Genomic DNA, 22877 nt, shown 5'->3' on the forward strand with positions numbered 1-22877 from the left:
TTCTCAAATCATGTTTCCATTTTGACCTTATGGTATGAGGTGTGAGATGTATGTCAATGCCTATTTTCTGACATATTTCCCAGTTTTCCCAGCAATTTTTGTCAAATAGTGACTTCTTATTTCAGAAGCTGGAGTGACGTTTATATTTTCTATGTGATAACATAAATACTATCCTGTACCAAACATGGATTTATTACTTTGAATGTTTATATAATACTTAGGGATTTGGTTATTTCCCTCTGAAGAAACCTAGACATATTCTATATTTAAACTACATATGGTGACTCAGAAAAAATCTGGGTAGGAGCAAATGAATCAAAAGTGAAAATTGCCTTTAGGGCCCAGATCCTAAATTAGATTTAGTCTTTGTCAATCTGGAATTTGGAGATCCTTAAGCCATGGATTACAAAATTACAAAATTCTCTTCATGGGTCAGGGGGTTACCCTCAGTCATCCTTCTCTTCTGAGATGAAGATGACTGAATTCTGGAGATTGATCTTAGGGACCCAGTTCTGGGAAGGATAATCATAGGCGCATATAATGTTAGATTTGTAAAGAACCATTGAGATAATCTAATCTAATCTCCCTATTTTATATATGAAGAAACTGAGACTCAGTGTGGAGAAGTACCTTGTCCAAGATTGGAACTGGTACTACAATTGGTTGCTCTTGGTTGCTCTTTCTAGTAAAACCCACTGCTGTCAAGATTGGGGGTTCAGAACATCCAGGATTCAGAACAGAGAAGAGAGGATAAAGTTAGAGGTCTATCAGAGAAGTCACATAGTCTCTTAAAGGTTGTAGGTGGCAGCAGGTGTGGACCAAGAAATCCTAATAATAGTTGATAATTTATATGGCACTATATGGTTTACAAAGGTCTTTATATAATCTAACTCATTCAAGCATTATCCCAATCTTCTGTGATACTACAATGGGGAGGATTATTTTCATTCTTTAATAGAGAAAAATGGATCTCTAGTTTAGGTGACTTGCTCATGGTCACACAAATAGTTAATGTTAGAAGTGGGATTTGAATCTCTATTATCTGACTATCCATCTCAAGGATGAACAAGCAAGGGGAAAAAACAAGCAAACATGTTTTAGGATGAGGAGGAGAGTAGTAAAGTGTGGGGGAGCAGGATTCTTGGAGAGGAGCTGAAGGAAGGTACTTCCTCTATATCAACCAACCTGTATAACAAGATTACAGGTTTGGTAAACACTTCTATCACTTCATTCTTGGGGAAAAGGTGGTCCTTGTTGGTCCTTATTTGCTCTTAAGAAAATATCTTGGCTAATTTCTAATAAGGAACTAGTCCACTGAGGGAATTTCTCAGTATAATAAACCCATTTTGCCAAAAACTTCCCTTGGAGATTGGGACTGTGAATTCTTTTGCAAAACTTGTGACACCAGCCTGGGGACTCCCATTGCTGTTAGGGTATCTCTTACCTCTCAACACTTCGATATCTCTAGCTATTGCCAAAACTGGTTGACTGCTTCCAAGTGCCAGAAATTCCTAATGACCATATAGAGTGTAGCTAGAAGATCAACTAATTGGTTGATCTTATAGCCCCTTTCTATTTTCAGAACCACTTCATTTAGGGATAATCTCCGATAAGGCACTGAGCTCCAAGGAAAAGATTTCCCAAAGGGTGGACAATTAATAAAAATTTATTAAGCACCAACTAGGTACCAGGAACTGTGCTAAAAGCTGAGGATACAAAAAGAAATAAAAGGGCCTGCCCTCAAGGAGCCTGAAATTCAATGGGAAACAACAAGTAAGCAAATATGTAAAATAAGCATAAGTAAGAAATAGATTAAAGAGGGGCAGCACCAGATTTGAAAAAGAATTCCTGTAAAAAGTGAGATTTTAGCTGGGATTCAAAAAAAGCCAGGGAATGTGGTAGATGGAGATGAGGAGGGAAAGCATTCCAGGCATAACTGACACTGAAGAAAATGCAGGGGAAAAAGAACGGGATAGAGGTGGGAAAGGGAGAGGTGGGAGCTAAGATGACAGAGTAAAAGAATTTTTGCCAGTGTGCTCTCAACACAGCCCTCCAAACAACTTTAAAAAGCACAGTCAAACTGAATTCGAGTAAAAAAGCCAAAACAACAACAAAAAGAAAGAAAATATTCTCTGTATTAGCTCACCTGAGCCCAACCACAGCCCTATAAAATTAAGAGAGATGTTATCTTCATTTTATTGAAAAGAAAACCGGCTCAGAGAGGTTAAGACTGTTTGAGATACTCCCAAGTGTCCTTCGGCCTGATATCAGAAAGAATTACTGCACTTTGAGATGGACACAAACATAGGGACGCTTGCTCTGGGTTAGAGACATACAACAGAAGCATACTCCCACACACTGGCTTTAGCAACATCCTTTTATTTGAACCCGTTAGTGGTGGGGGGTGGCGGGGAGGGAGAGGCTCAGGGGTGACAGGGACTTCTTTGTTCAGGAGAGGCCCTCCTGGGTCGGCTGCGTCTGGATGTTTAGCAGCTGCTGCATTCACTGGGGTAAACATCCCAGTGCAGACCAATTGCGTTGATGAGGGAGCCCGAGCGGCCACTGAAGAATCGCAGAACTGTGTTGGGGTACAGTGGGGCAGCATTGAAGCTGGTGCCCGTGTCCTTGCCAAAAGGCAGATAGCGGCCCTTGTCTGTCACAAAGACCAGCTTCCGAACATAGTACTTATATTTGCCAGACACTTGGATGATTGACTCCCCGGGGTACAGGAAAATCTCCTCCAGGTCACCCTGAGAACCCCCAACATAGTTGCTCCATTCCTTGCCGTATCGGACCTGGAGGCTGGGGTTGGGGGAGGAAGGAGAAAAGAAAAAGGGAGGGAGGTATTTAGCGTCCTGCCAGCAAGAAAAGCAGAATAATGTGCTGGCTGGGAGACTGAATATTATATATTATAAACATGGCAGACATCTATCAAGCACCTATTCTATATAAAACACTGTGCCAGATAGAGAGGAGATATGTATTTAGATAGAATATTATACCCTTAATAATAATAAGCAAGCACCTAAATAGCGCCTTAAAGTTTGCAAAGTTCTTTACTAATATTATCTTATCCTTGCAGCAATCCTGGGAGAAGATGCTATTATGTCACATAGTATTTCCTGATTCTAGTTTCCTAGCCCTGGATTCCAGTCCCAGCTCTGTGACATACTAGCTGTGTGACCTTGGGGCAGGTCACCTCTCTAAGATTTAGTTTTCCTATCAGTTGAAGGCGTTGGGACTGATGATATCTAAGCATCTCCTTCCTCCAACTGAAAGAGGCTGTTTTCTGGTTCGCTTTCTTACCTGTAAGTAGTTAAATATCAAATAGCCTCTAAGATGCTGGCAAACTCTAAATCTAGAGTCCTATGATATGACAACAGCCAATATTTATATAATTTTATATATCAATATTATATATTGATTTCCCTGATAGGCCTCTAACTTTATCCTCTTCTCTGTTCTAAATCCTGGATGTTCTGAACCTCAAATCTTGACAGCAATATGTCTTACTAGAAAGAACATTTATATGTTAAAATTTGTCGAGTCTTTCAAATAATGTTATAGCATTTATAACACACAATATAGGTGAAAGTGCTATTATTGTGCTTATTTTACAGATAAGGAAACTGAGGCAAAGAAATGTTAGCCTAGGCACACAGTGTCTTAGGCAGAATTTGAACTCAGGTTTTCCTGACTCCAGATCCAGAACTCCCTCTATTACATCAACTAGCTGCCTCTTTAAATCTCTATTTTGTTTGTTTAGTCATTTCAGTCATGTGTGACTGTTTATGACTCCATTTGAAGTTTTGCTTTCAAAGATAATGGCATGATTTATCATTTCCTTCTCCAACAAACCTATATAAACCCCATTCAAGAAAAGAAGATGAAATTGATCACAGCGAATGAAATGTTCCTTGCAGAATAAAAAAAGGGAATCAATGTGAAAGTGAAGAAGGAAAAAGGATCTGAGGAGAGGAATCTTGATCTGTATCTGAAAGCAGGAGAGCAGAAGAAAGTGGCAGAAGAGAAAGGGAAAAGGACCTTTGAACAACTGGGAGCAAAGTCATTAAAAAAGAGGGGTCTCCTGATGGGGAGGGTATTGTGCTGTCTAAGGAGGAAGCAGCTGCTTGTCTTCCAAGGATCCCTCTTTGGAGGGATCCACTGCTGCTATCAGGAGAGAAATCTTCAGGTCAGGGTTGGAGGAGAAAGAAATGAATAATCTTGGTTTCTGATTCCTTGGTAGTGAAATTTTGAGGCAGTTCTTTGTTAACTTGGCACTAAAAATAAGGAGAACAAGCCAAGGTATGAATCCAGGAGGCTACAGAGAAACTCCAAAGACTTTTCAAACCCACTGACTGCTAACTATTTCTTATGATGCATGTGGGCACCAATGATAAAACCAGAAGGAATCTCAAAGCATTGTCAGGGTTAATGAAGTTTGGGGAAAAAAAATTGAAGGTTCTCAGTGCTGTCAATCAAAGGCAAAAGTTTCAGAAGAAAAAGGCCATTCTGGGAAGTAAACACTTGATCCAGCATTTAGCACAGTACCTGGCACACAGTAGGACCTTAACTAATATTTAATTTTTGTTTGGGTGACTGGTTGGGAAGATGTTAGGCAATCACCTTTGTTTTCTGGAAGATATTAGGCAATAGGCTTTGTTTTCTGGACCCTAGCCTAAAATATATGAAAGATGTGATTTTGGCCAGGGATAAAGAATATCTAATAAGGACTGGTAAGGTTTTTGACTGGAAGCTTTCAAATATAATCAAAAGGGATTAAAGCTGAAAATAAAGTAGGAAAATAAAACTGCCTACCAGTCTTTATAGAACTAGCTAATGTAAAAAATAGTGCCAATGTAGGAAATATAGCAATAGAGATTCCAGAGATTCACAGGAGACAAACCTGGTAGAAGCCAGTGATAGGCATTTACACATAAATGCCCCAAATATTGGCAACAAGTAAAACGAAGGATTCTAAAGCAAGGAATCTGACTATGCCCTGAGACTTGGTAGAGGGGGACTCATGATTGGAATATGTCCTTGGAAGGAGATGCTTTATTAAAAAACAACACAACAGGAAAGATAAATGAGAGGGTAGAAGATTAACTGAGGGATGAGTAGTGAGGGCCAGCCCCACTGGGGATCCTCACCCAACAATGTAGTATCTGTTGACCCGGATTCGGATGGCAGTGATGGGGCCATCTAGCTGATTGCCTGAGTGGGAGAAGCGTTCTCCTCCGCCTCCTCCGTACTCCCCATTGTAGGAGGATGATCGTGGCTGAACTGGAGACAAAACAAGTGATAAAGGGGATAAAGAAAGTGGCAATTCTACTAAGACTCTGTCACCATCCCTAGGAGTTCTTCCACAGATCTGCATCCTCTCCAGACCCAAGCTTGAATGTCTATTCCATACACCTCTCACAGTACCAGGTTCTTTCTCTGATATTAGGCATCCTATACCTACAGATCACTTACCGGATTCAGCTGAGACACAGAACAGGGCGAGGAGAACCAAAGCCAACATCCTAGGAGTCAAGAAGAAAGGAATTAACATCCGATCCAATCACCCTGCTTACCTAATTCAGTCCTAGGCCTCCTAACCAGCTACCCCAGACCCTGGCACCCCCACACCCTGACTCAGAGCCCTTCAAGTCTGCCTTCCTAACTCTGGTATCCTCATTCCCTAACTCATGGCTCTAACAAATCTACAGCGACTACTCATCCTCCTAATTTAGGACCTGGCATCCCCTACCCCCTCACCTGGCAGATCTTGGTATAGTGGAAACTTAGTGAAAAGCCAAGTCCTTTTTATCTCAGGCCCAGACCCTCCCCTATTTCTTATCGTGCGAACTTCACCTCCTGAACAAATACTATAAAGTCATTAGGGTCAGGTGTGGCATAGAGAGGGGGATATCTCTCACTGGTCCCCTCCCAATTTGGGGTTTCTTCCAGGATTGTAGCTGGCTGAACCAGGATCCCAGATCAAAAAGAGTCAAGATGATGGGGTGGGGTAGTCATGGGCAGCAGAGGGAGAGATCTAAGAGAAGGGGCAGCCTGAACAGCATGACATTGAAAGTATTGGAAAAGGTTACCCTGTCCAAAATTTCTCTTATGCTGCTTTTTACAATGCCTGAAATTCTACCATTAGTGATCTCTTTCTTTACATCAATCACTTTTCTCTATAGGCTTTTAAAAGTCCCAGAAGATATTCAGTTTTTCTCACCTCAATGTAAATGAATTGTTCAGGGACTCAATACAGCAAGAGAAGAGGTCAAGGCTGACAAAAGAGAAATGAGATTAGACAGGAGGAGGACTGTATCAACTTCATTTCCTTCACTCTTATTTTGTTTACTAGCCTTTAGGACAGACACAGTCCAGTCAAAGAGAGAACGTAGCCTAGATCCCTTCAGAGAAAATGCATTAACCTACACTTGAGCTGATAAAAACAATTTGAATTTTTATAATCCTGTAATTGTAATCCCGTTGTTATAACCTTCCTATGAGGTAGCTGGAACAAGCATTAACAACATTTTGCAGATAAGGAAACTGAAGCTTTAAAAATTGGATTGCCTTGCCTAAGATCATGCATCAGTATTAGAGTTATGATTTAATTCCATGTCACCCAATTCCAAATCTAGCTCTGCTTCTACTATACCACTGGCCTAAAGTTCTTTGTGAGTGGGCCTCAGATAGGGGCTTGGGCTAGAATTATTTTCTTCCTCTTCCTGGCCCCTTTTCTCTGTCTACTTCTTTCTCCCTCCTATTTCTACTTTCTGTCTACTTCACTGTCACTTCTCTCTTCTTCATTTTTCCTGCCTCTCTCTTTCCTTTTGTTTTTCTCTCTATAGCTCTTTCCTTACCCCTTCTCTTTTCCTGAGTGTCCATCTTCCTTTCTCTTCCTGTACCTCCCTAATCTCTCTCTCTCTCTCTCTCATCTCCTCCATCCCTGCTCCTAGAGACTTATGTACCCCCTCAAATATTCCCTCTTCCTAACCCACCCCACCTGTCTGGGCTTAGTCGATATCTGGGAGAAGAGTTCATCCCAATATCCAATCCGTTGTCAAGTCTTGTCATCTTTCTCTTATTAAATCCCCTTCTCTTCCTTAACACAGCCGCAACACTAGATAGATTCTCATACCCTCTCACCCAGACTCTTGCTATAAGTCTAATGGGTCTCCTTGCCTTGCTCCAGTCCATCCTGTGCTCAGCTGCTAAGGTGTTGTGTTATTTATTTTATTTTTTCTAGAATGTACATCTAGCCCTGTCAAGCTCCAGTGGCTCGCTGTGACCTTCAGAATCAAATATAAACCACACTTTTTGGCATTTAAAGCTCTTTATAACTTGGCTGCTTCCTATCTTTCCAGTTTTTCAGTTGACTCATTTCCACATGCTCTCTGATCCACGTAAACTGGCCTATTTCCATTGATAAACACAGCACTACATCTCCTATGCTCTGTCCCCCGGGGTCCTACTGCTCTGCTACCTATCTTCTTCCTCTTAGTTTTCCTGGATTCCTTCAAAATTAAGCTCAAATAAAACCTTCTATTTGAGGCCTTTCCTGTTTCTCCAGCCTTGAGTGCTTTTCCCTCCTCAATTACCTTTCATTTATTCAATATAAATACAAACTAGGTCCCAAAGTTTGAATAATGAAGGAAGAAAATAGCATTTATTAAGTATCTACTATGTGCTAAACACTGTGTTAAGTACTTTAAAAATATCATTTCACTTGATCATCACAACAGCCCTGAGAAACGGGTACTATTATTATCCCTATTTCACTATGGCAGGAGATTGGCATGGAAGGTTAGAGTGTGGGGACACCCAACTTGGAAGACAAGTAGATGTGTGGAAGAGATTCATAAAAGTCCTGGCTCTAAAACTCTCATACATGTTATACAGTTTAATGATCTCTACTTGTTGTTTGGGGTAGGTAGTGTGAGAGCTGGTTCCTAAATGCTTAAGATAGAACAGTAAGAGCAATTAAGTATAGTCCTGAGAAGAGGACCATGACAAGAGGTACATGGTAATTTGAAACTGTGATGAGATGCAGAGGGTGATTAGAGTATTCAGTAGTTTCCAGACTTTGTGTAGCAATACCTCATTTTACAAAAATTACTGTGCCCCATTCCCATCTTACAAAATAATCCATGCAGATAATTTTCTTAGATCATATTATATTTAATAACATTAATAATTTATTATGTTTTTCTAACTATACAAATACTAAATCTGAATGTACAATAAAAATAAAATATTTAATAATATAAATTATCTCTACATTGTGTTCATAGGAACATAGATTTAGAGATGGAAATGGCCTTTCAAATCAGGGATACTTAGCCTTTATTGTATCATGGATCCCTTTGGTGGGCCTATGAAGCCTTCTTCTCAGAAGAATGTTTTTATATGCATTTAAAAAAAGACAAAGGATTACAAAGGAAACCCAATTTTATTGAAATAAAGATAGTTTTTTTTCCCCACCCAAGTCTATGAATCTATCCACTCACCAAGTTAAGAATCCTTATTCTTAGCCATCTAATCCCCTCATTTTTCAGTTGAGGAATTCAAGGCTCAGAGAGGTTAATTACTTGCCTAAGGTCCCACAGATAGTAAGTAGCAGAACATAACTTTAAACCCTCTCTTCTGATTCCAAATCTAGTACTCTTTCTTTAAAAACAATTGATGATGTACTTGTTTTTTCTTAAACATCACCATAATTTCCCCAGTATTCCTACCCAAGCCTCTTCTAGAGATACATTCCATACAATAAATAACATTTTTTAAAAATAAAAAAAGAAAAGGAAAAGAGTTGATGCTGTAAGTAAATGAATAAATCAGATCAATACATTGAAAAACTCTGAAAATATGTGCAATATATACATTTGCAAGGGAGTGGTTGGGGGATTTCTTTTCGTTATCTCATGATAGTTCTTTGTAATTTGCAACATTTCTTTTTTTTTTTTTTTTTTTTTTTTTCTTTAAGGTAGTTCTTTCCACTTACATTTTCTGGCCTGTTTATAATTGTTTTCTTGACTCTGCTTGTTTCATTCTGCCTCAATTCATGTAGATTTTTACATATTTCTCTATATTCATTGTTTTTATAATATTATTATATTCCTGTCCACAACTTGTTTTTTAACTCTTTAGTTGACAAGCATCTATTTTATTTCCAGTTATTTTTGCTATCACAAAAAAATGTGACTATAAATGCTTTGGTGCATATATGGACTTTCTTTTTAACAATAGCTTTCTTGGATCATGAACTTAGAGATGGAATCTTACAGTCAAGGAGTATGGACATTTTAGTCACTTCATTTACACAACTCAAAATTATTTTTTAATAATTGTATTGATTCACAGCTCTATCAACAATATATGGTGAGCTTTTTACCCCACAATTTCTTAATCATAGACTGTTCCCATCTTTTGCCATCTTTGGCACTTTGCAAGATCTAAGGTGAAATCTCAGGGTTGTTTTGGTTTATATTTCTTTTATTATTAGTGATTTGATACATTCTTTCATATGTTTATTAATTTGTGATTTTTCTTTTGAGAACTATTTGTTCATACTCTTTGGTTGGTTGTTGACAGGGAAATAGAAACATTTTGTGGTCTTATACATTATAAGTTAATTGTCTATATAGCTTGGATACCATAAACCTTTATCAGGGAAATTCGATTCAAAGATTTTCCCCACTTGACCACTTCCCTTCTTATGTTAAGTGCATTATTTTTGTGTTTATAGAAGTTTTTGATTTCATGTAATCAAAATTATCTATTTTATCTTTTGTAATTGTCTCTATTCTTTCTTTGTTTAAGAAACATCTAGCCATAGCTGTGAGAAATATATAATCTGTTTTTCTTCTAATTTTTTTATAGTATGATCTTTAATCTTAAAGTAATTGTAAATTTGATAATATCACCTTTTTTTTGTTATACTGACAGTCATAAGCAATGAATATTCCTAGTTACTTAAGTTGCTCTTTATTTAAAGAGTACTTTGGAATGGAATCTGAGTATTTTATGGGGTTTGTTAGATTGATCCCCAGATATCTTATGCATTTTGTGGTGGTGGTTGTTGTTTTGCTTGGGATTTCCCTTTCTATTATTGCTTCTTAGATTTTATTATTATCATCTAGAAATACTATTGAATTTTGAGGGTTTCTTTTTTAGATTGTAAATTTGATAAAGTTATTATCCTAATTAGTATCTTTGTTAATAACCTAAGATTTTCTTGTACATTATTATGTCATCAGCAAATAAAGATAGCTCTTCTTTAGTCTCTCTTTACCTCTTTTTATATTTGTAATTGCTTTCTTTTGAATACTGTTATTTCACTATTCTATTGCCAGTTAAAAGAAAAAAAAAACACAAAATATGAGCAGGCCTCTATCTTTAAATTTCCATGCTCTGATGTGCTAGATACCTAGGGCCAAGGGTTGAGGAAAGGTGTAGATAAAGAAGGAACAATGAGAAAACTGATTTGATGATGATTCCAGAATTGAGGGAGGGAGGAAGGAAGAGAAAAAAATATTGAAGAGAGAACAAGGAGACTGGTGGGAAGAAGTATTGGGAATGAAGTGACATAGCTAGGGCTTTTCTTGAAATAGTAGTTTGGGAAAAGTAGTCACCAATCAAGAAGTAGATTCCAGGGAAAAAATTTTTCTGTGACAGAAAAGCACATGGTAAGGAAGACATGGTTGTGAAAGTGAAATGTAAAGTTAGAGTAGAATATGAGAATAATAATAGAATATTTGAACTGAAAAAGATTTTGGATATCTCTTCATTTTGGGACTCTCCTTTCAATTAATTAACAATCATTTATTAAATCTCTACTCTGTGCATGGTGCTGTGCTTCTAGAAATACAAACTCTAAAATAAAACAGATCCTATACTCAAGGAATTTATGAAGTAAAGATAAGATATTTTAGGGATTTAATGGTCATTTTTTAAAAGAATAATTTTTATTTTGAATTTAACAAACACCAAAATAAGTAAGTATTTTCATATAACAGTGAAAGAGAAAAAAGAAGATTGCACACAAAATGGTACCAATTTCTTTTAAAATACATAGCAATTCAACATGTGGCTTTCAAAGCTGTCTTGCTGGACTAATTATTTCTGTGACTCTTTCTGTACTCCATTGTGCATTAAAATAAATGGTCCAATTTTTCTTTGAACTGGAAGCACTGGCTTTTGGCTGTGATGTTTCTGGAAGTGTTCCTTTTGAGGTTTCCTTCAGGAGGTAACTGATGGATTCTTTCTATCTAAATTTTTGCTATTGTTGTTGTTGCTTCACTCTAGTGAATAGTCCTAATAGATTTGCGTTGTTTTCATTTATGATGTTTTTTGAAACAAGATAGCCAGGATTTTTTAGGTATGATTTTCAGATAATTTGTTGATTCTAAGAACTCTAAGTTCTCTCCTTGAACTGTTTTCTATCCTACCTTATGTCTGATTTTTGCTTTAATATTTCTCACATGAAGAAGGCATTGCTTTCTGTCAGACCCATTCTAATTTTCAGGGAATTAAAATCTTAAGTAATGTTGATCATTTGTTCTAAGCTATTAATTCTCTTTGTCATCTTGCCTTCCCAGATTTTCCTTTAACATTGTATCTCCTATTTGTTTCTAACTTTCATCCAGATCATTCTTTTGTTTGAGATTCTACTTGGACTTGCTTTTTAGTTATTCTTTTTTTTTTTTTTTTGGTTTTAACACGGCCTCTCCAGTCCAAGATATTTCTTAATTGTATTTGGTTTTTTTTAAGTGTATTTATATTTCTAGCCTTAGTTTTTGAATTAACTTTGTGTATCAGCAGTGTTCAGACTCTGCTTCTTCCATTTTCTTGGATTGTGTGGGTAGGTCCTCCTGGGTTCTGGAGATGGTGGATAAGGCTAGACCCTTCCTTCTGCAGAAATGATTGGATTTTGTCTCAGTCTCCGTAGACTTAGGTTTTGGCCTTGGCCATGTGAACACTGGTTTGACTCAGTTTCCTTGTTATGCTCCTGATTGGCTCTGAAGGCTGAGCTGGGGATGTGGGATGAGGATAATAGTCTAAGCATTTGCAGATTATCTGATGGCCAGTAGGATTGCAGCAGCCTTTTGAGAGGCCATATTACTTTATGTACCAAAGATGGCTATTGAATTAGTGGTTCAAGGAAAATACCACCTTGTAGATATGTCAGATATTGCATTCCTCGTTGGGTAATTAAATACAATCAGTTTTTTGTCTTGGGCAGCATCCAAGTTGATTTGAACTGTTCACACTGCTATGCCTCTGTTGCAGTGATCCATGTCCCTCGCAGTGTACACACACAAGGGCATATACATACCTTCGTATTACATCTGGATAGAAGCTATAAATTTATTTTCTCTTCTTGGTTCCTCCTTACCTCTATCTACAGGCTGCTTAGCTTATCTCTTTCAGCCACTCCCTTCCTCTTCCTTTTGGTCCCAGGTCTTGGAGAAAATAAGGACTATTGGTTCTTTTTCCAGCTACAGTCCCACTGAGTCAAGACAATACTGCTTTTTTGGCAGGCCCAAGACACCTCAGAGTTTGTTCTTCTCTTTTCATCTGGTAGTTCTCTTTCCTGGGAGCCTACCTTCACAAGTCACTTTGTATAAGTTTCTAGCTGAGGATGACTTCCCCTACATTCTCTTTCCAGCTCCCTTAAATTCCCATGGAATTTTTAGAAGGGTCCATGTATTAGAACCATTGAAGAAAAATTACTAGTACTGAATTCTGAATTTTAGACACATATCTGACAGAAACAATTTAATTTATTTTTTAATATTAACTGAATATACAAACCACTTCTGGTTTGAGAAAGAGAGGACGAGAGGTTCAAACTGACTCAGTTCCTCCATGATCTCCAACATAATTATCAACATATCTCCAAGATAATTAGAGTTAACATTTATTTATAGGAATCTTGAATAAAAAAAAAGATAATGTTAAAATACAAATTGGAGGTTAACATTCCAAAATAACAGTGACTATTAGAGGATCAACTGTTATAATAATCAAAGGGATTTTTTTCCCCTTTTATCTCTTAATTTTTTGTTATTAGAGAAGGGAGGGCCATAGCACCAATCATTTCAAAAGCAGGGAAAGTCAATGATTTCAACAAAACCATAAATATTCTAAGTTTTGAGAGAGAAGTATCTTCCCTCCTAAATATATATCCCATTTCCCTAGCAACGATCTTTTGACCTATAACTTATCCTTCTTCAAATAGGAAAATTTAAAAAGATGTTTTTGTTTTAAGGATATATTAAGAAAAACTATTTCTTAATATTTGTAACTTTGCTTAAAAGAGTTTTTAAAATATGCTTTGACAATGTTTTTCTCTACTTTCTAAAAGAGTTTCAGTTTCTTTTGAGACTCATAGAAAGTAATTGAAAAGGAAGATGAATCAATCAAGATCCTCCTATTCACATTGTTTCTACATTTAACAGCAATTGCTATCTAAATGGAGTAAACAATCGTTATCTAAATTTCTGATAGTCTAACCACTATACCAATGGACTATATGCATAAAATTTTAATCCATTAACAAGTACTATTAAGCTCCTACTATGTGTCAAGTGCTGTCTTAGCTTCTGAGAATATAAAATACAAGTAGCCAGGAGTTTCTGGACAGATGGAGATGAGATGCTCCCTTCTTTCAGACCTGGTTTCTTATTTGGTTTTCTACCAGCTCTCTGAGACTATAGGCATGTTGTAATGGAAGTAAGGGAGTGGAAAAGGGGAAATGGCATTAGCTAGTAGAGGTGGTGGTAGTTGTTTAGACATTTTTTCTTCCTGACTCTTTGTGACCCCATTTGAGGTTTTCTTGGCAAAGATACTGAAGTGGTTTGCCATTTCCTTCTTTTGTTCATTCTGAGGAGGAAACTGAGACAAGCAAGGTTAAGTGAGTTGTTCAGGGTCACCTGGCTGGTGAGTGTCTTAGGATGGATTTAAACTCAGGTTTTCTTGATCCTAAGATCAGTGATCTATCTACTGTGCTACCTAGCTGTTTAGGCAATATAAGGTCTACTATCTCTAATACTACCTAGTGATAGGGGTGAGGGATAGTGGCAGCTCAAAATCCCTTCTAAAATGGCTCACAAGTTTTTCTTTTTAATGCTAAAAGAAGGCCCCATCTCTGATGTAATTTAGAGTTATTTTAATTTTTTTTCAACTCTTCAAACATTTCAAGGCAGTGAATGGCTATGTGAAATTGGGGCTCATCTTCCCCCCCCCTTTTAATCTCTGTCTCTTCTTAGAATGAGAAACCTGTTATTTATGAGAATTAGAAAACTACAGAAATTTGCTTCAATTGAGCAGAGTTGAGCATTATTACAATTTTGGAAACAGGGACAGTTGTTCTCTACAAAATGGGAGATAAGGTAAAATAGTGAAATCTTGTCTCTGACTAGTTTGACCAAGGTCGAGTGGGTCTTGATTTTCCAGGAGAAAAATAATATCCTCTTTTTGAGGAGTTACAGCTTTTCCCCTTTCCCTTTCCCATGTATATATGAATGTTGACCTGGATAGCAAAGTGTGGGAAAGGAAACTTTCATTAGTATTCTAATGTTGAAGAATAATAATAACTGAGAATAACTATCACTACCATCACAATAATAATAGTAATAATAATAATAAGGGAAGATTGATATTTGAAGTTGTAAAATTCTAAATGACAAATTCATCTCTTTATACCTTTTTGACAGGAATATTGAACTATGGAGACCAAATATGAACAGCATTGTAATATTTTGCACTTTTATTGACTCACCCCAGTCCTTGAATGCATTGGAAATTTTAGTGTTTCAATTTTTTAGCAAGACAAACATCTGGAAACAAAATAGATAATATTTCTCACAAATACATGTATTACATGTGCATGATGTATGTGTGTGTGTGTGAGTGTGTGTGTGTAGCAGACAGAAAGCTGGACTGAAAACCAACCCAGATTTGAGTTCAGTTTCTGTTTCTGACATATGCTATTTATATGATGTTAGATAGGTTACTGGACCACTAAATATTACAGGAAACTTTCTAAACTTTCTTTTTTGATAAATTGCTGATTTGTTGAGAAATGGTAAAATCACCATAGGTCCAGTCTCTGCCCCTTTAGATATTATTATGATTAATCAAATTCATCTGAAATTATTACTTAATGTGTAGTAGTTTGGATTTTTTTTATCATTAATATGAATTTTCTCAGACTAATGGATGTTAATTGTACAAACTGCTATCCCATGGAGGTAAATGACACTTTCTTTTTTTGACATGAAAACTGAGTTGTATTAAAAACAGTTGGGAGTCTTTTGTCAGGACCTTAGCAACTGATGATGAAAAGTCAGTGTGGACTCTAATTGGCAGCATGTATGAACGTGGGTTTTCAGAAGTAAAACTGAAGGAAAAAGGGTAAGAGGAGGATGGATGGAGAAGATCAGGTGTCATATGTTCTGCCAAGCTTAGGATGAGGAAGCTTTGGGAGGTCTCCTTCCCTCCTCCTAAAGTTCAGTGTTGCATGTTGGTATTTTCCCAGTTTCTTCATTCCTGCTGATGCATGGCTTGCAGACAATGCAGTTGGTGCTCTTGCAGACCCCTGGACAGATTTTCTTCCTCTTATGCAGGGGGGAAGAGAGGGATGTTCTGGAAGACTATAAAGATGCCTATGCCCCCCAAATAATGGGCAAGGTCTACTCTCCCATCTACTCCATTCCTCTGGATTAAAGTCCCTCTGAGACTATGGGACCCTGGATCAGAAGACCCTGGACTCTCAGCAACCCAGCCATTTGAGTGCCAGAGTGGAGGTGAGATAAGAAGAACCTTGACCTTGGGAGCTGATTATGTGTTCTATGTTACCTGTACCTGATGTTTTTTTTTTTTTTAATATTGTGTTTTCCTATCTAATCTAAGTAAAACGTTTGCTTTTCTACAATATGTTATAAAAATATTTTAATGACTTTATAAGACAAGGGAATTTCCAGTGGGGTGAGGGGGTTAGGCTAATTTACAGGATCCTGAATCTGGGCTCTGACTAGAGTCTCAGGGAGTAACTGGTTAAAAAAGAGCTTGCCCAGAGACCCTTAAAGAATTGATTACCTTGATGTGACAGCTTTTTCCTGGATTCAGTTTGAATTTTTTAGATTTTTTTTTTTTTGGCAAAACTATTTGATCATTGAGTTAGATTAAAGTTGCAAGGGCCATTTATCTATATCAATTTATATCAATATCAACATCTTTCTCAGTATATATCTGTTTATTTCTCTTCCCTGGGCAGTAATTGATTAAGAGTTTTTTTTTTTTTCCTCACTAAAATCCTTTCTGTTCAGGTGAGTTGCTGTTTCACCATATCTCTTTATTCTATGGGCATGTAAAGAATCAATTTGGTACATAACACTATTTGGTGTGTACAGTTGCTATTTGGTATATAACATATGTCACTGCATTTCTGTATCATAGTAATTGCTGTTTTTGTTGAACATTGCTGTATTGTTGCCGCGTATTCTGATTGAGATCGAACTAAGAATGATGACTGTGCTTGAGATCACAGAACTATTGAATTTCAGAGTTGGAAGGGACTGCAGTGGACCTTCAGTACAACCCTTCCCTATCCTGAATGAATCTCCACTATAATTTCCCCTTTCCAAGGGGCAGAACCTACTCACCACCTATTGAGGTAATCTTTGACTCTTTGAATCTGAGTGTCTTTTGGATAATATTAATTGTTAGGACATTTTCCCTTCCACCAAACTAAATCTGTCTCTCCCCCTTCCTTCTCATTTCTCCTGGATCTGCCCTCTGGAGTTCAATAAAACAAGTCTGATTTCTCCACTATGTGATAGACTTGTAAATCCTGAAACACAGAAATCATATCCATGATGAGATTTCTCTTCTTCAGCCCCTTCAACTGACCACTGCATTACAGACTTTGGGGTCTTCATCAATTGCCTGATCTGCTTCAGACATTCAACAATTTAATCAATTTTCTTCCTAAAAGATCACCTCTAAAACTTCAGTTATGGTCCTATCAAGGCAGAATACAGATGAATTATCACCCCTTTATTTCTGGAAGCCATGCCTTTTCGTATAGCACAATAACATCAACGTTTTGGTCTCTGATCTTATACTATTTCATATTGAGCTTATAATCCACTACAGCCTCTAGATCTTTTTCAGATAAGCTGCTGTTCAGTTATGCCTTCCCCATCTTGTGCTTTTGAAGTTGAACTCAAGTTTAAGACATTTATTCCATGAATTTCATTTGCTTGCATTCAGTCCAAAGTTTTAGCTTTGTCAAAATATATTTTTTGGATCTTGATCATTATCCAGGGTGATATAGTTATCCTTCCTACGTGTCATCTGCAAATCTGATAAGATTATCATCTGTATTTCTAAGTAATTGATAAGGTATTAAGCAGCCCAGATCAAAGCACATCTTTGGGCATTCTATTGAAAACCTTCTGACATTTTGACATATAATTCTTAGTGATTACTGTCTAGTCAACAAATTCTGAATCCACCTAATTTTATTACCATGTAGCCCATATTTTTCTGTCTTTAACTTAAGAATGGTATGGGATAATTGATCAAATACTTGGTTAAAATATAGAGAAGATATGTTTACAAAATCTCCTGGTTTTGACAATGACATTATTAAAAAAAAGAAAGGAAAAAAGTTCATCTGGCATAATCACTCTTTGTGGCAATTTGTGGCTGCTATTTCCTTTTCTAGATGTTTAATAATCTACCCTAATGACTTGTTATAAAATTTTCTCAAAAATAAAAAGTAAAATTTTCTTTAATATAGTTCATAGATGCTATAGTTTATAAGTTATTTCCTTCACTTTTTTTTGAAGATTGGAATATTTTCCCTTTTGCAATATTGTATTATCTCCTTTGTTTCCTATGATCTTAAATTTTTAAAAATTGTATTTCTATTTTTATATCACTTTCATTTCTGAATATATCCTTCTTCCCTCTCTTGCTCAATGGGTCTTTTTTTTTAAACAAAGAATTAAAAAGAAACAGAAAAAACACAGTACAGCAGAACTAAACAACAGTAAACATCAACCAAGACCGATAGCATGTTCTACACCTATTTTCTCCTACTTCTGCAAATAAGGGAGGGAAGTGAATTTTTGCATTTCTCTGGGTCCAAGCCTGGTCATTATAATTATATAACTTTTCATTACAAGTCCATTTGTTGTCCCTCTTTCTGACCCTTATCACACTTCACCTCAACTATTGTAATAGCTTCCTAATTGGCCTTCTTAACTCCAGTGTCTCTCACCTCCAATTTACTAGATACAGATTAATTTTGCTGGCATATAGTTCTGAGCTTGTTGGTCCTTATTCACATATCTTCAGTAACTCCCCTTTTCTTTTTTAAAAAATATTATTGATACTTCAAAAAAAATCAAATTATGTCATTTCCTGTCTACCCATTCTCCTTATCCATTCCTAGTGGATAAAATTATGGAAGACCTTGAATGCCAAGCTGAGAAGTTTATATTTTTTCCTGTATGAAAAAAGGGTCTGTAATTAGTGAGGGTTCTACTAGGAGTGAATGTTTTTTTTGATTTTGCTCATTCTAATTTTCATTATTTTGTGCAAATCTTTCCATGTTTTTTAAAAATCATCAAGCTCATTATTTCTTTTTAATTGTGGTAAGTTTATTTTTATTAATACATTGCTTTATGAATCATGTTGGGAGAGAAAAAAATCAGAACAAAAGGGAAAAACCATGGGAGAAATAAAAAAAGAAATGAACATAGTATGTGTTGGTTTACATTTAGTCTCCACAGTTCTTTTTCTGTATGTAGATGGAATTTTCTGTCCAAAGTCTATTGGGATTGCTTTGGATCACTGAACCACTGAGAAGAACCAAGTCTTTCATAGTTGATCATTGCATATTCTTGCTGTTACTGTGTACAATGTATTCCTGGTTCTGCTTGTTTTGCTCAAAATCAATTCATGTGAATCTTTCCAGGCCTTTCTATAATCAGCTTGTTCATCATTTTTTATAGAACAATAATATTCCATTACCTTCATGTACCACAACTTGTTCAGCCTTTCTCCAATTTAAGGGCATCTACTCATTTTCCAATTCTTTGCTACCACAAAAAAATCTTTGTTGCCAATGGCACAAAAAGAGCTATTATAAATATTTTCATATATTTAGGCACTTTTCTCCTTTATGATCTTTTTTTTTTATTATAGTAATTTTTTATTGACAGAATCCATGCCAGGGTAATTTTTTTTACAACATTATCCCTTGCACTCACTTCTGTTCTGATTTTTCCCTCCCACCCTCCACCCCCTCCCCTAGATGGCAAGCAGTCCTATATATGTTGAATATGTCCTAGTATATCCTAGATACAATGTATGTGTGCAGATCCAAACAGTTTTCTTGTTGCACAGGGAGAATTGGATTCAGAAGGTAGAAATAACCCGGGAAGAAAAACAAAAATGCAAACAGTTTACATTCATTTCCCAGTGTTTTTTTCTTTGGGTGTAGCTGCTTCTGTCCATCATTGATCAATTGAAACTGAATTAGGTCTCTTTGTCAAAGAAATCCACTTCCATCAGATTACATCTTCATACAGTATCGTTGTTGACGTATATAATGATCTCTTGGTTCTGCTCATTTCACTTAGCATCAGTTCATGTAATTCTCTCCAAGCTTCTCTGTATTCATCTTGCTGGTCGTTTCTTACAGAACAATAATATTCCATAACATTCATATACCACAATTTACCCAACCATTCTCCAATTGATGGGCATCCACTCAGTTTCCAGCTTCTAGCCACTACAAACAGGGCTGCCACAAACATTTTGGCACATACTGGTCCCTTTCCCTTCTTTAGTATCTCCTTGGGGTATAAGCCCAGTAGAAACACTGCTGGATCAAAGGGTATGCACAGTTTGATAACTTTTTGGGCATAATTCCAGATTGCTCTCCAGAATGGTTGGATTCGTTCACAGCTCCACCAACAATGTATCAGTGTCCCAGTTTTCCCACATCCCCTCCAACACTCATCATTATTTTTTCCTGTCATCTTAGCCAATCTGACAGGTGTGTAGTGGTATCTCAGAGTTGTCTTAATTTGCATTTCTCTGATTAATAATGATTTGGAACACTCTTTCATATGAGTGGTAATGATTTCAATTTCATCATCTGAAAATTGTCTGTTCATATCCTTTGACCATTTATCAACTGGAGAATGGCTTGGTTTCTTATAAATTAGAGTCAGCTCTCTATATATTTTGGAAATGAGGCCTTTATCAGAACCTTTAACTGTGAAGATGTTTTCCCAGTTTGTTGCTTCCCTTCTAATCTTGTTTACATTAGTTTTGTTTGTACAGAAGCTTTTTAATTTGATGTAATCAAAATTTTCTATTTTGTGATCAATAATGGTCTCTAGTTCGTCTTTAGTCACAAATTTCTTCCTCTTCCACAAGTCTGAGAGATAAACTATCCTATGTTCCTCCAATTTGTTTATAATCTCGTTCTTTATGTCTAAATCATGGACCCATTTGATCTTATCTTGGTATACGATTGTTAAGTGTGGGTCCATGCCTAATTTCTGCCATACTAATTTCCAGTTATCCCAGCAGTTTTTGTCAAATAATGAATTCTTATCCCAAAGTGAGGATCTTTGGGTTTGTCAAACACTAAATTGCTATAGTTGACTTTTCTGTCTTGTGAACCTAACCTGTTCCACTGATCAACTAATCTATTTCTTAGCCAATACCAAATGGTTTTGGTGACTGCTGCTTTATAATATAGTTTTAGATCAGGTACAGCTAGGCCACCTTCATTTGATTTTTTTTCATTAATTTTTTGAGATTCTTGACCTTTTATTATTCCATATGAATTTTGTTGTTATTTTTTCTAGATCATTAAAATATTTTCTTGGAAGTCTGATTGGTATAGCACTAAATAAATAGATTAGTTTAGGGAGTATTGTCATCTTTATTATATTTGCTCGACCTATCCAGGAGCACTTGATATTTTTCCAATTGTTTAAGTCTGACTTTTATTTGTGTGGAAAGTTTTTTGTAATTTAGCTCATATAATTCCTGACTTTCCTTTGGTAGATAGATTCCCAAATATTTTATGCTGTCGACAGTTATTCTGAATGGAATTTCTCTTTGTATCTCTTGCTGTTGGATTTTGTTGGTGATGTATAAAAATGCTGAGGATTTATGGGGATTTATTTTATAACCTGCAACTTTGCTAAAGTTATAGATTATTTCTAATAGCTTTTTCGTAGAATCTCTAGGGTTCTCTAAGTATACCATCATATCATCTGCAAAGAGTGATAGTTTGGTTTCCTCACTGCCTGTTCTGATTCCTTTAATCTCTTTCTCAACTCTTATTGCCGAGGCTAGTGTTTCTAATACAATATTGAATAATAATGGTGACAGTGGGCAACCTTGCTTCACTCCAGATCTTACTGGGAAAGATTCCAGTTTTTCCCCATTGCATATGATGCTTACTGATGGTTTTAAATATATGCTCCTGACTATTTTAAGAAAAAGTCCATTTATTCCTATACTCTCAAGTGTTTTTATTAGGAATGGATGTTGGATTTTATCAAATGCTTTTTCTGCATCTATTGAGATGATCATATGGTTTTTGTTATTTTGCTTATTGATGTAGTCAATCCTTTATGAACTTTTGGGGATAGTATTGCTGAATCAAAAGTTATGCACAATTTTATTGACTTTTGTTTCCAAATTGGTCTCCAGAATGGTTGGATAAGTTCACAATTCCACTAACAATGTATTGATATCTCATTTTCCTCACATTTTTCTTCTTCAACATTTATCATTTTTCCTTTTCTGTCATATTAGTCAATCTGATGGGCATCAGGTAGTACTTTGGAGTTTTCATTTTATAAAATTATAAAAAATTATAAATATAAATTATAAAATATAAATATAAACAAATATATATAAATAAAATATAAATATAAAATATAATAAAATATAAAAAATAAAAATAAAATAAAAATATAAATAAAATATAATAAATAAATATAAATATAAATATAAAATAAAATATAAATTAAAAAAATTATTAAAAATTATAAAATTTCATTTTATAAATTGTGGAATAACTTGTGTCCTTAAAAATTTGACTCAGTTCTCTATGAGCTTGAGAAATCAGGCCTTTATCAGAGTCATTTGCTATAAAAATTATTTTCCAGCTTTCCACATTCCTTCTAAGGTTGTATTGGTTTTGTGTGTGCAAAACCTCTTTAATGTAACCAAAATTATACATTTTACATTTCATAATGTTCTCTCTGGTTTGATCATCAATTCTTCCCTTCTCCATAGATTTGACAGGTCAAATAAATATTCCTTGCTCTCTTAATTTGCTTATGGCACCACCTTTTACATGAAAATGGATACATCGAAGTCATTTTGACTTTATCTTGGTACATGCAGTTACATGGTGGTCTATGCCTAGTTTCTGCCAATGGCACCTTATTAAAAGTTCCTTACTCTAAGTATATGATCTTATGCCTTTTATTTAAGCTGAATCCTGGCATTTCCCAGAAGCCTGAACATTCAGCCCCGAAAGCATTAGACCTTGCTCCAGGGCTCAGGGCACAAGAGGAAGAGGGGTGGGAATTGAAGATTGGGGTCAGGCTTTAGAGAAGAATTTGTGGGAGTGGGAGAAGCTTGGAGATGGGAAGGGTAGGGCCTGCATAGACAAAACCATACATAGCCGAACATTAAGTGGGTGAGCCAAATTCTCCTGATGCCCTTGGATTTCCAAGGTGTAGGAAGGGTTTGATTGCTATCCCTCCCTGGCATCTGAGAAACTATCCAGAGTCTGCACCCAGAAAGAAGACAGGCGG

General features: G+C 36.2%; 1 protein-coding gene across 1 annotated transcript; it reads right to left on the reverse strand.

Moving 5' to 3' along the window:
* Positions 1-2363: 2363 nt before the first annotated feature.
* Positions 2364-5819, reverse strand: ZG16 (zymogen granule protein 16). Its single transcript, XM_031963740.1, has 4 exons — positions 5764-5819; positions 5479-5528; positions 5154-5286; positions 2364-2802 (listed from the first exon to the last, which is right to left on the reverse strand). The coding sequence occupies exons 2-4, from the start codon at positions 5525-5527 to the stop codon at positions 2487-2489; spliced, it is 498 nt and encodes a 165-aa protein (XP_031819600.1). The 5' UTR covers position 5528; positions 5764-5819; the 3' UTR covers positions 2364-2486.
* Positions 5820-22877: the final 17058 nt, after the last annotated feature.

The sequence above is a fragment of the Sarcophilus harrisii genome, chromosome 1 (assembly GCF_902635505.1).
Source record: "Sarcophilus harrisii chromosome 1, mSarHar1.11, whole genome shotgun sequence".
Lineage (NCBI taxonomy): Eukaryota > Metazoa > Chordata > Mammalia > Dasyuromorphia > Dasyuridae > Sarcophilus > Sarcophilus harrisii.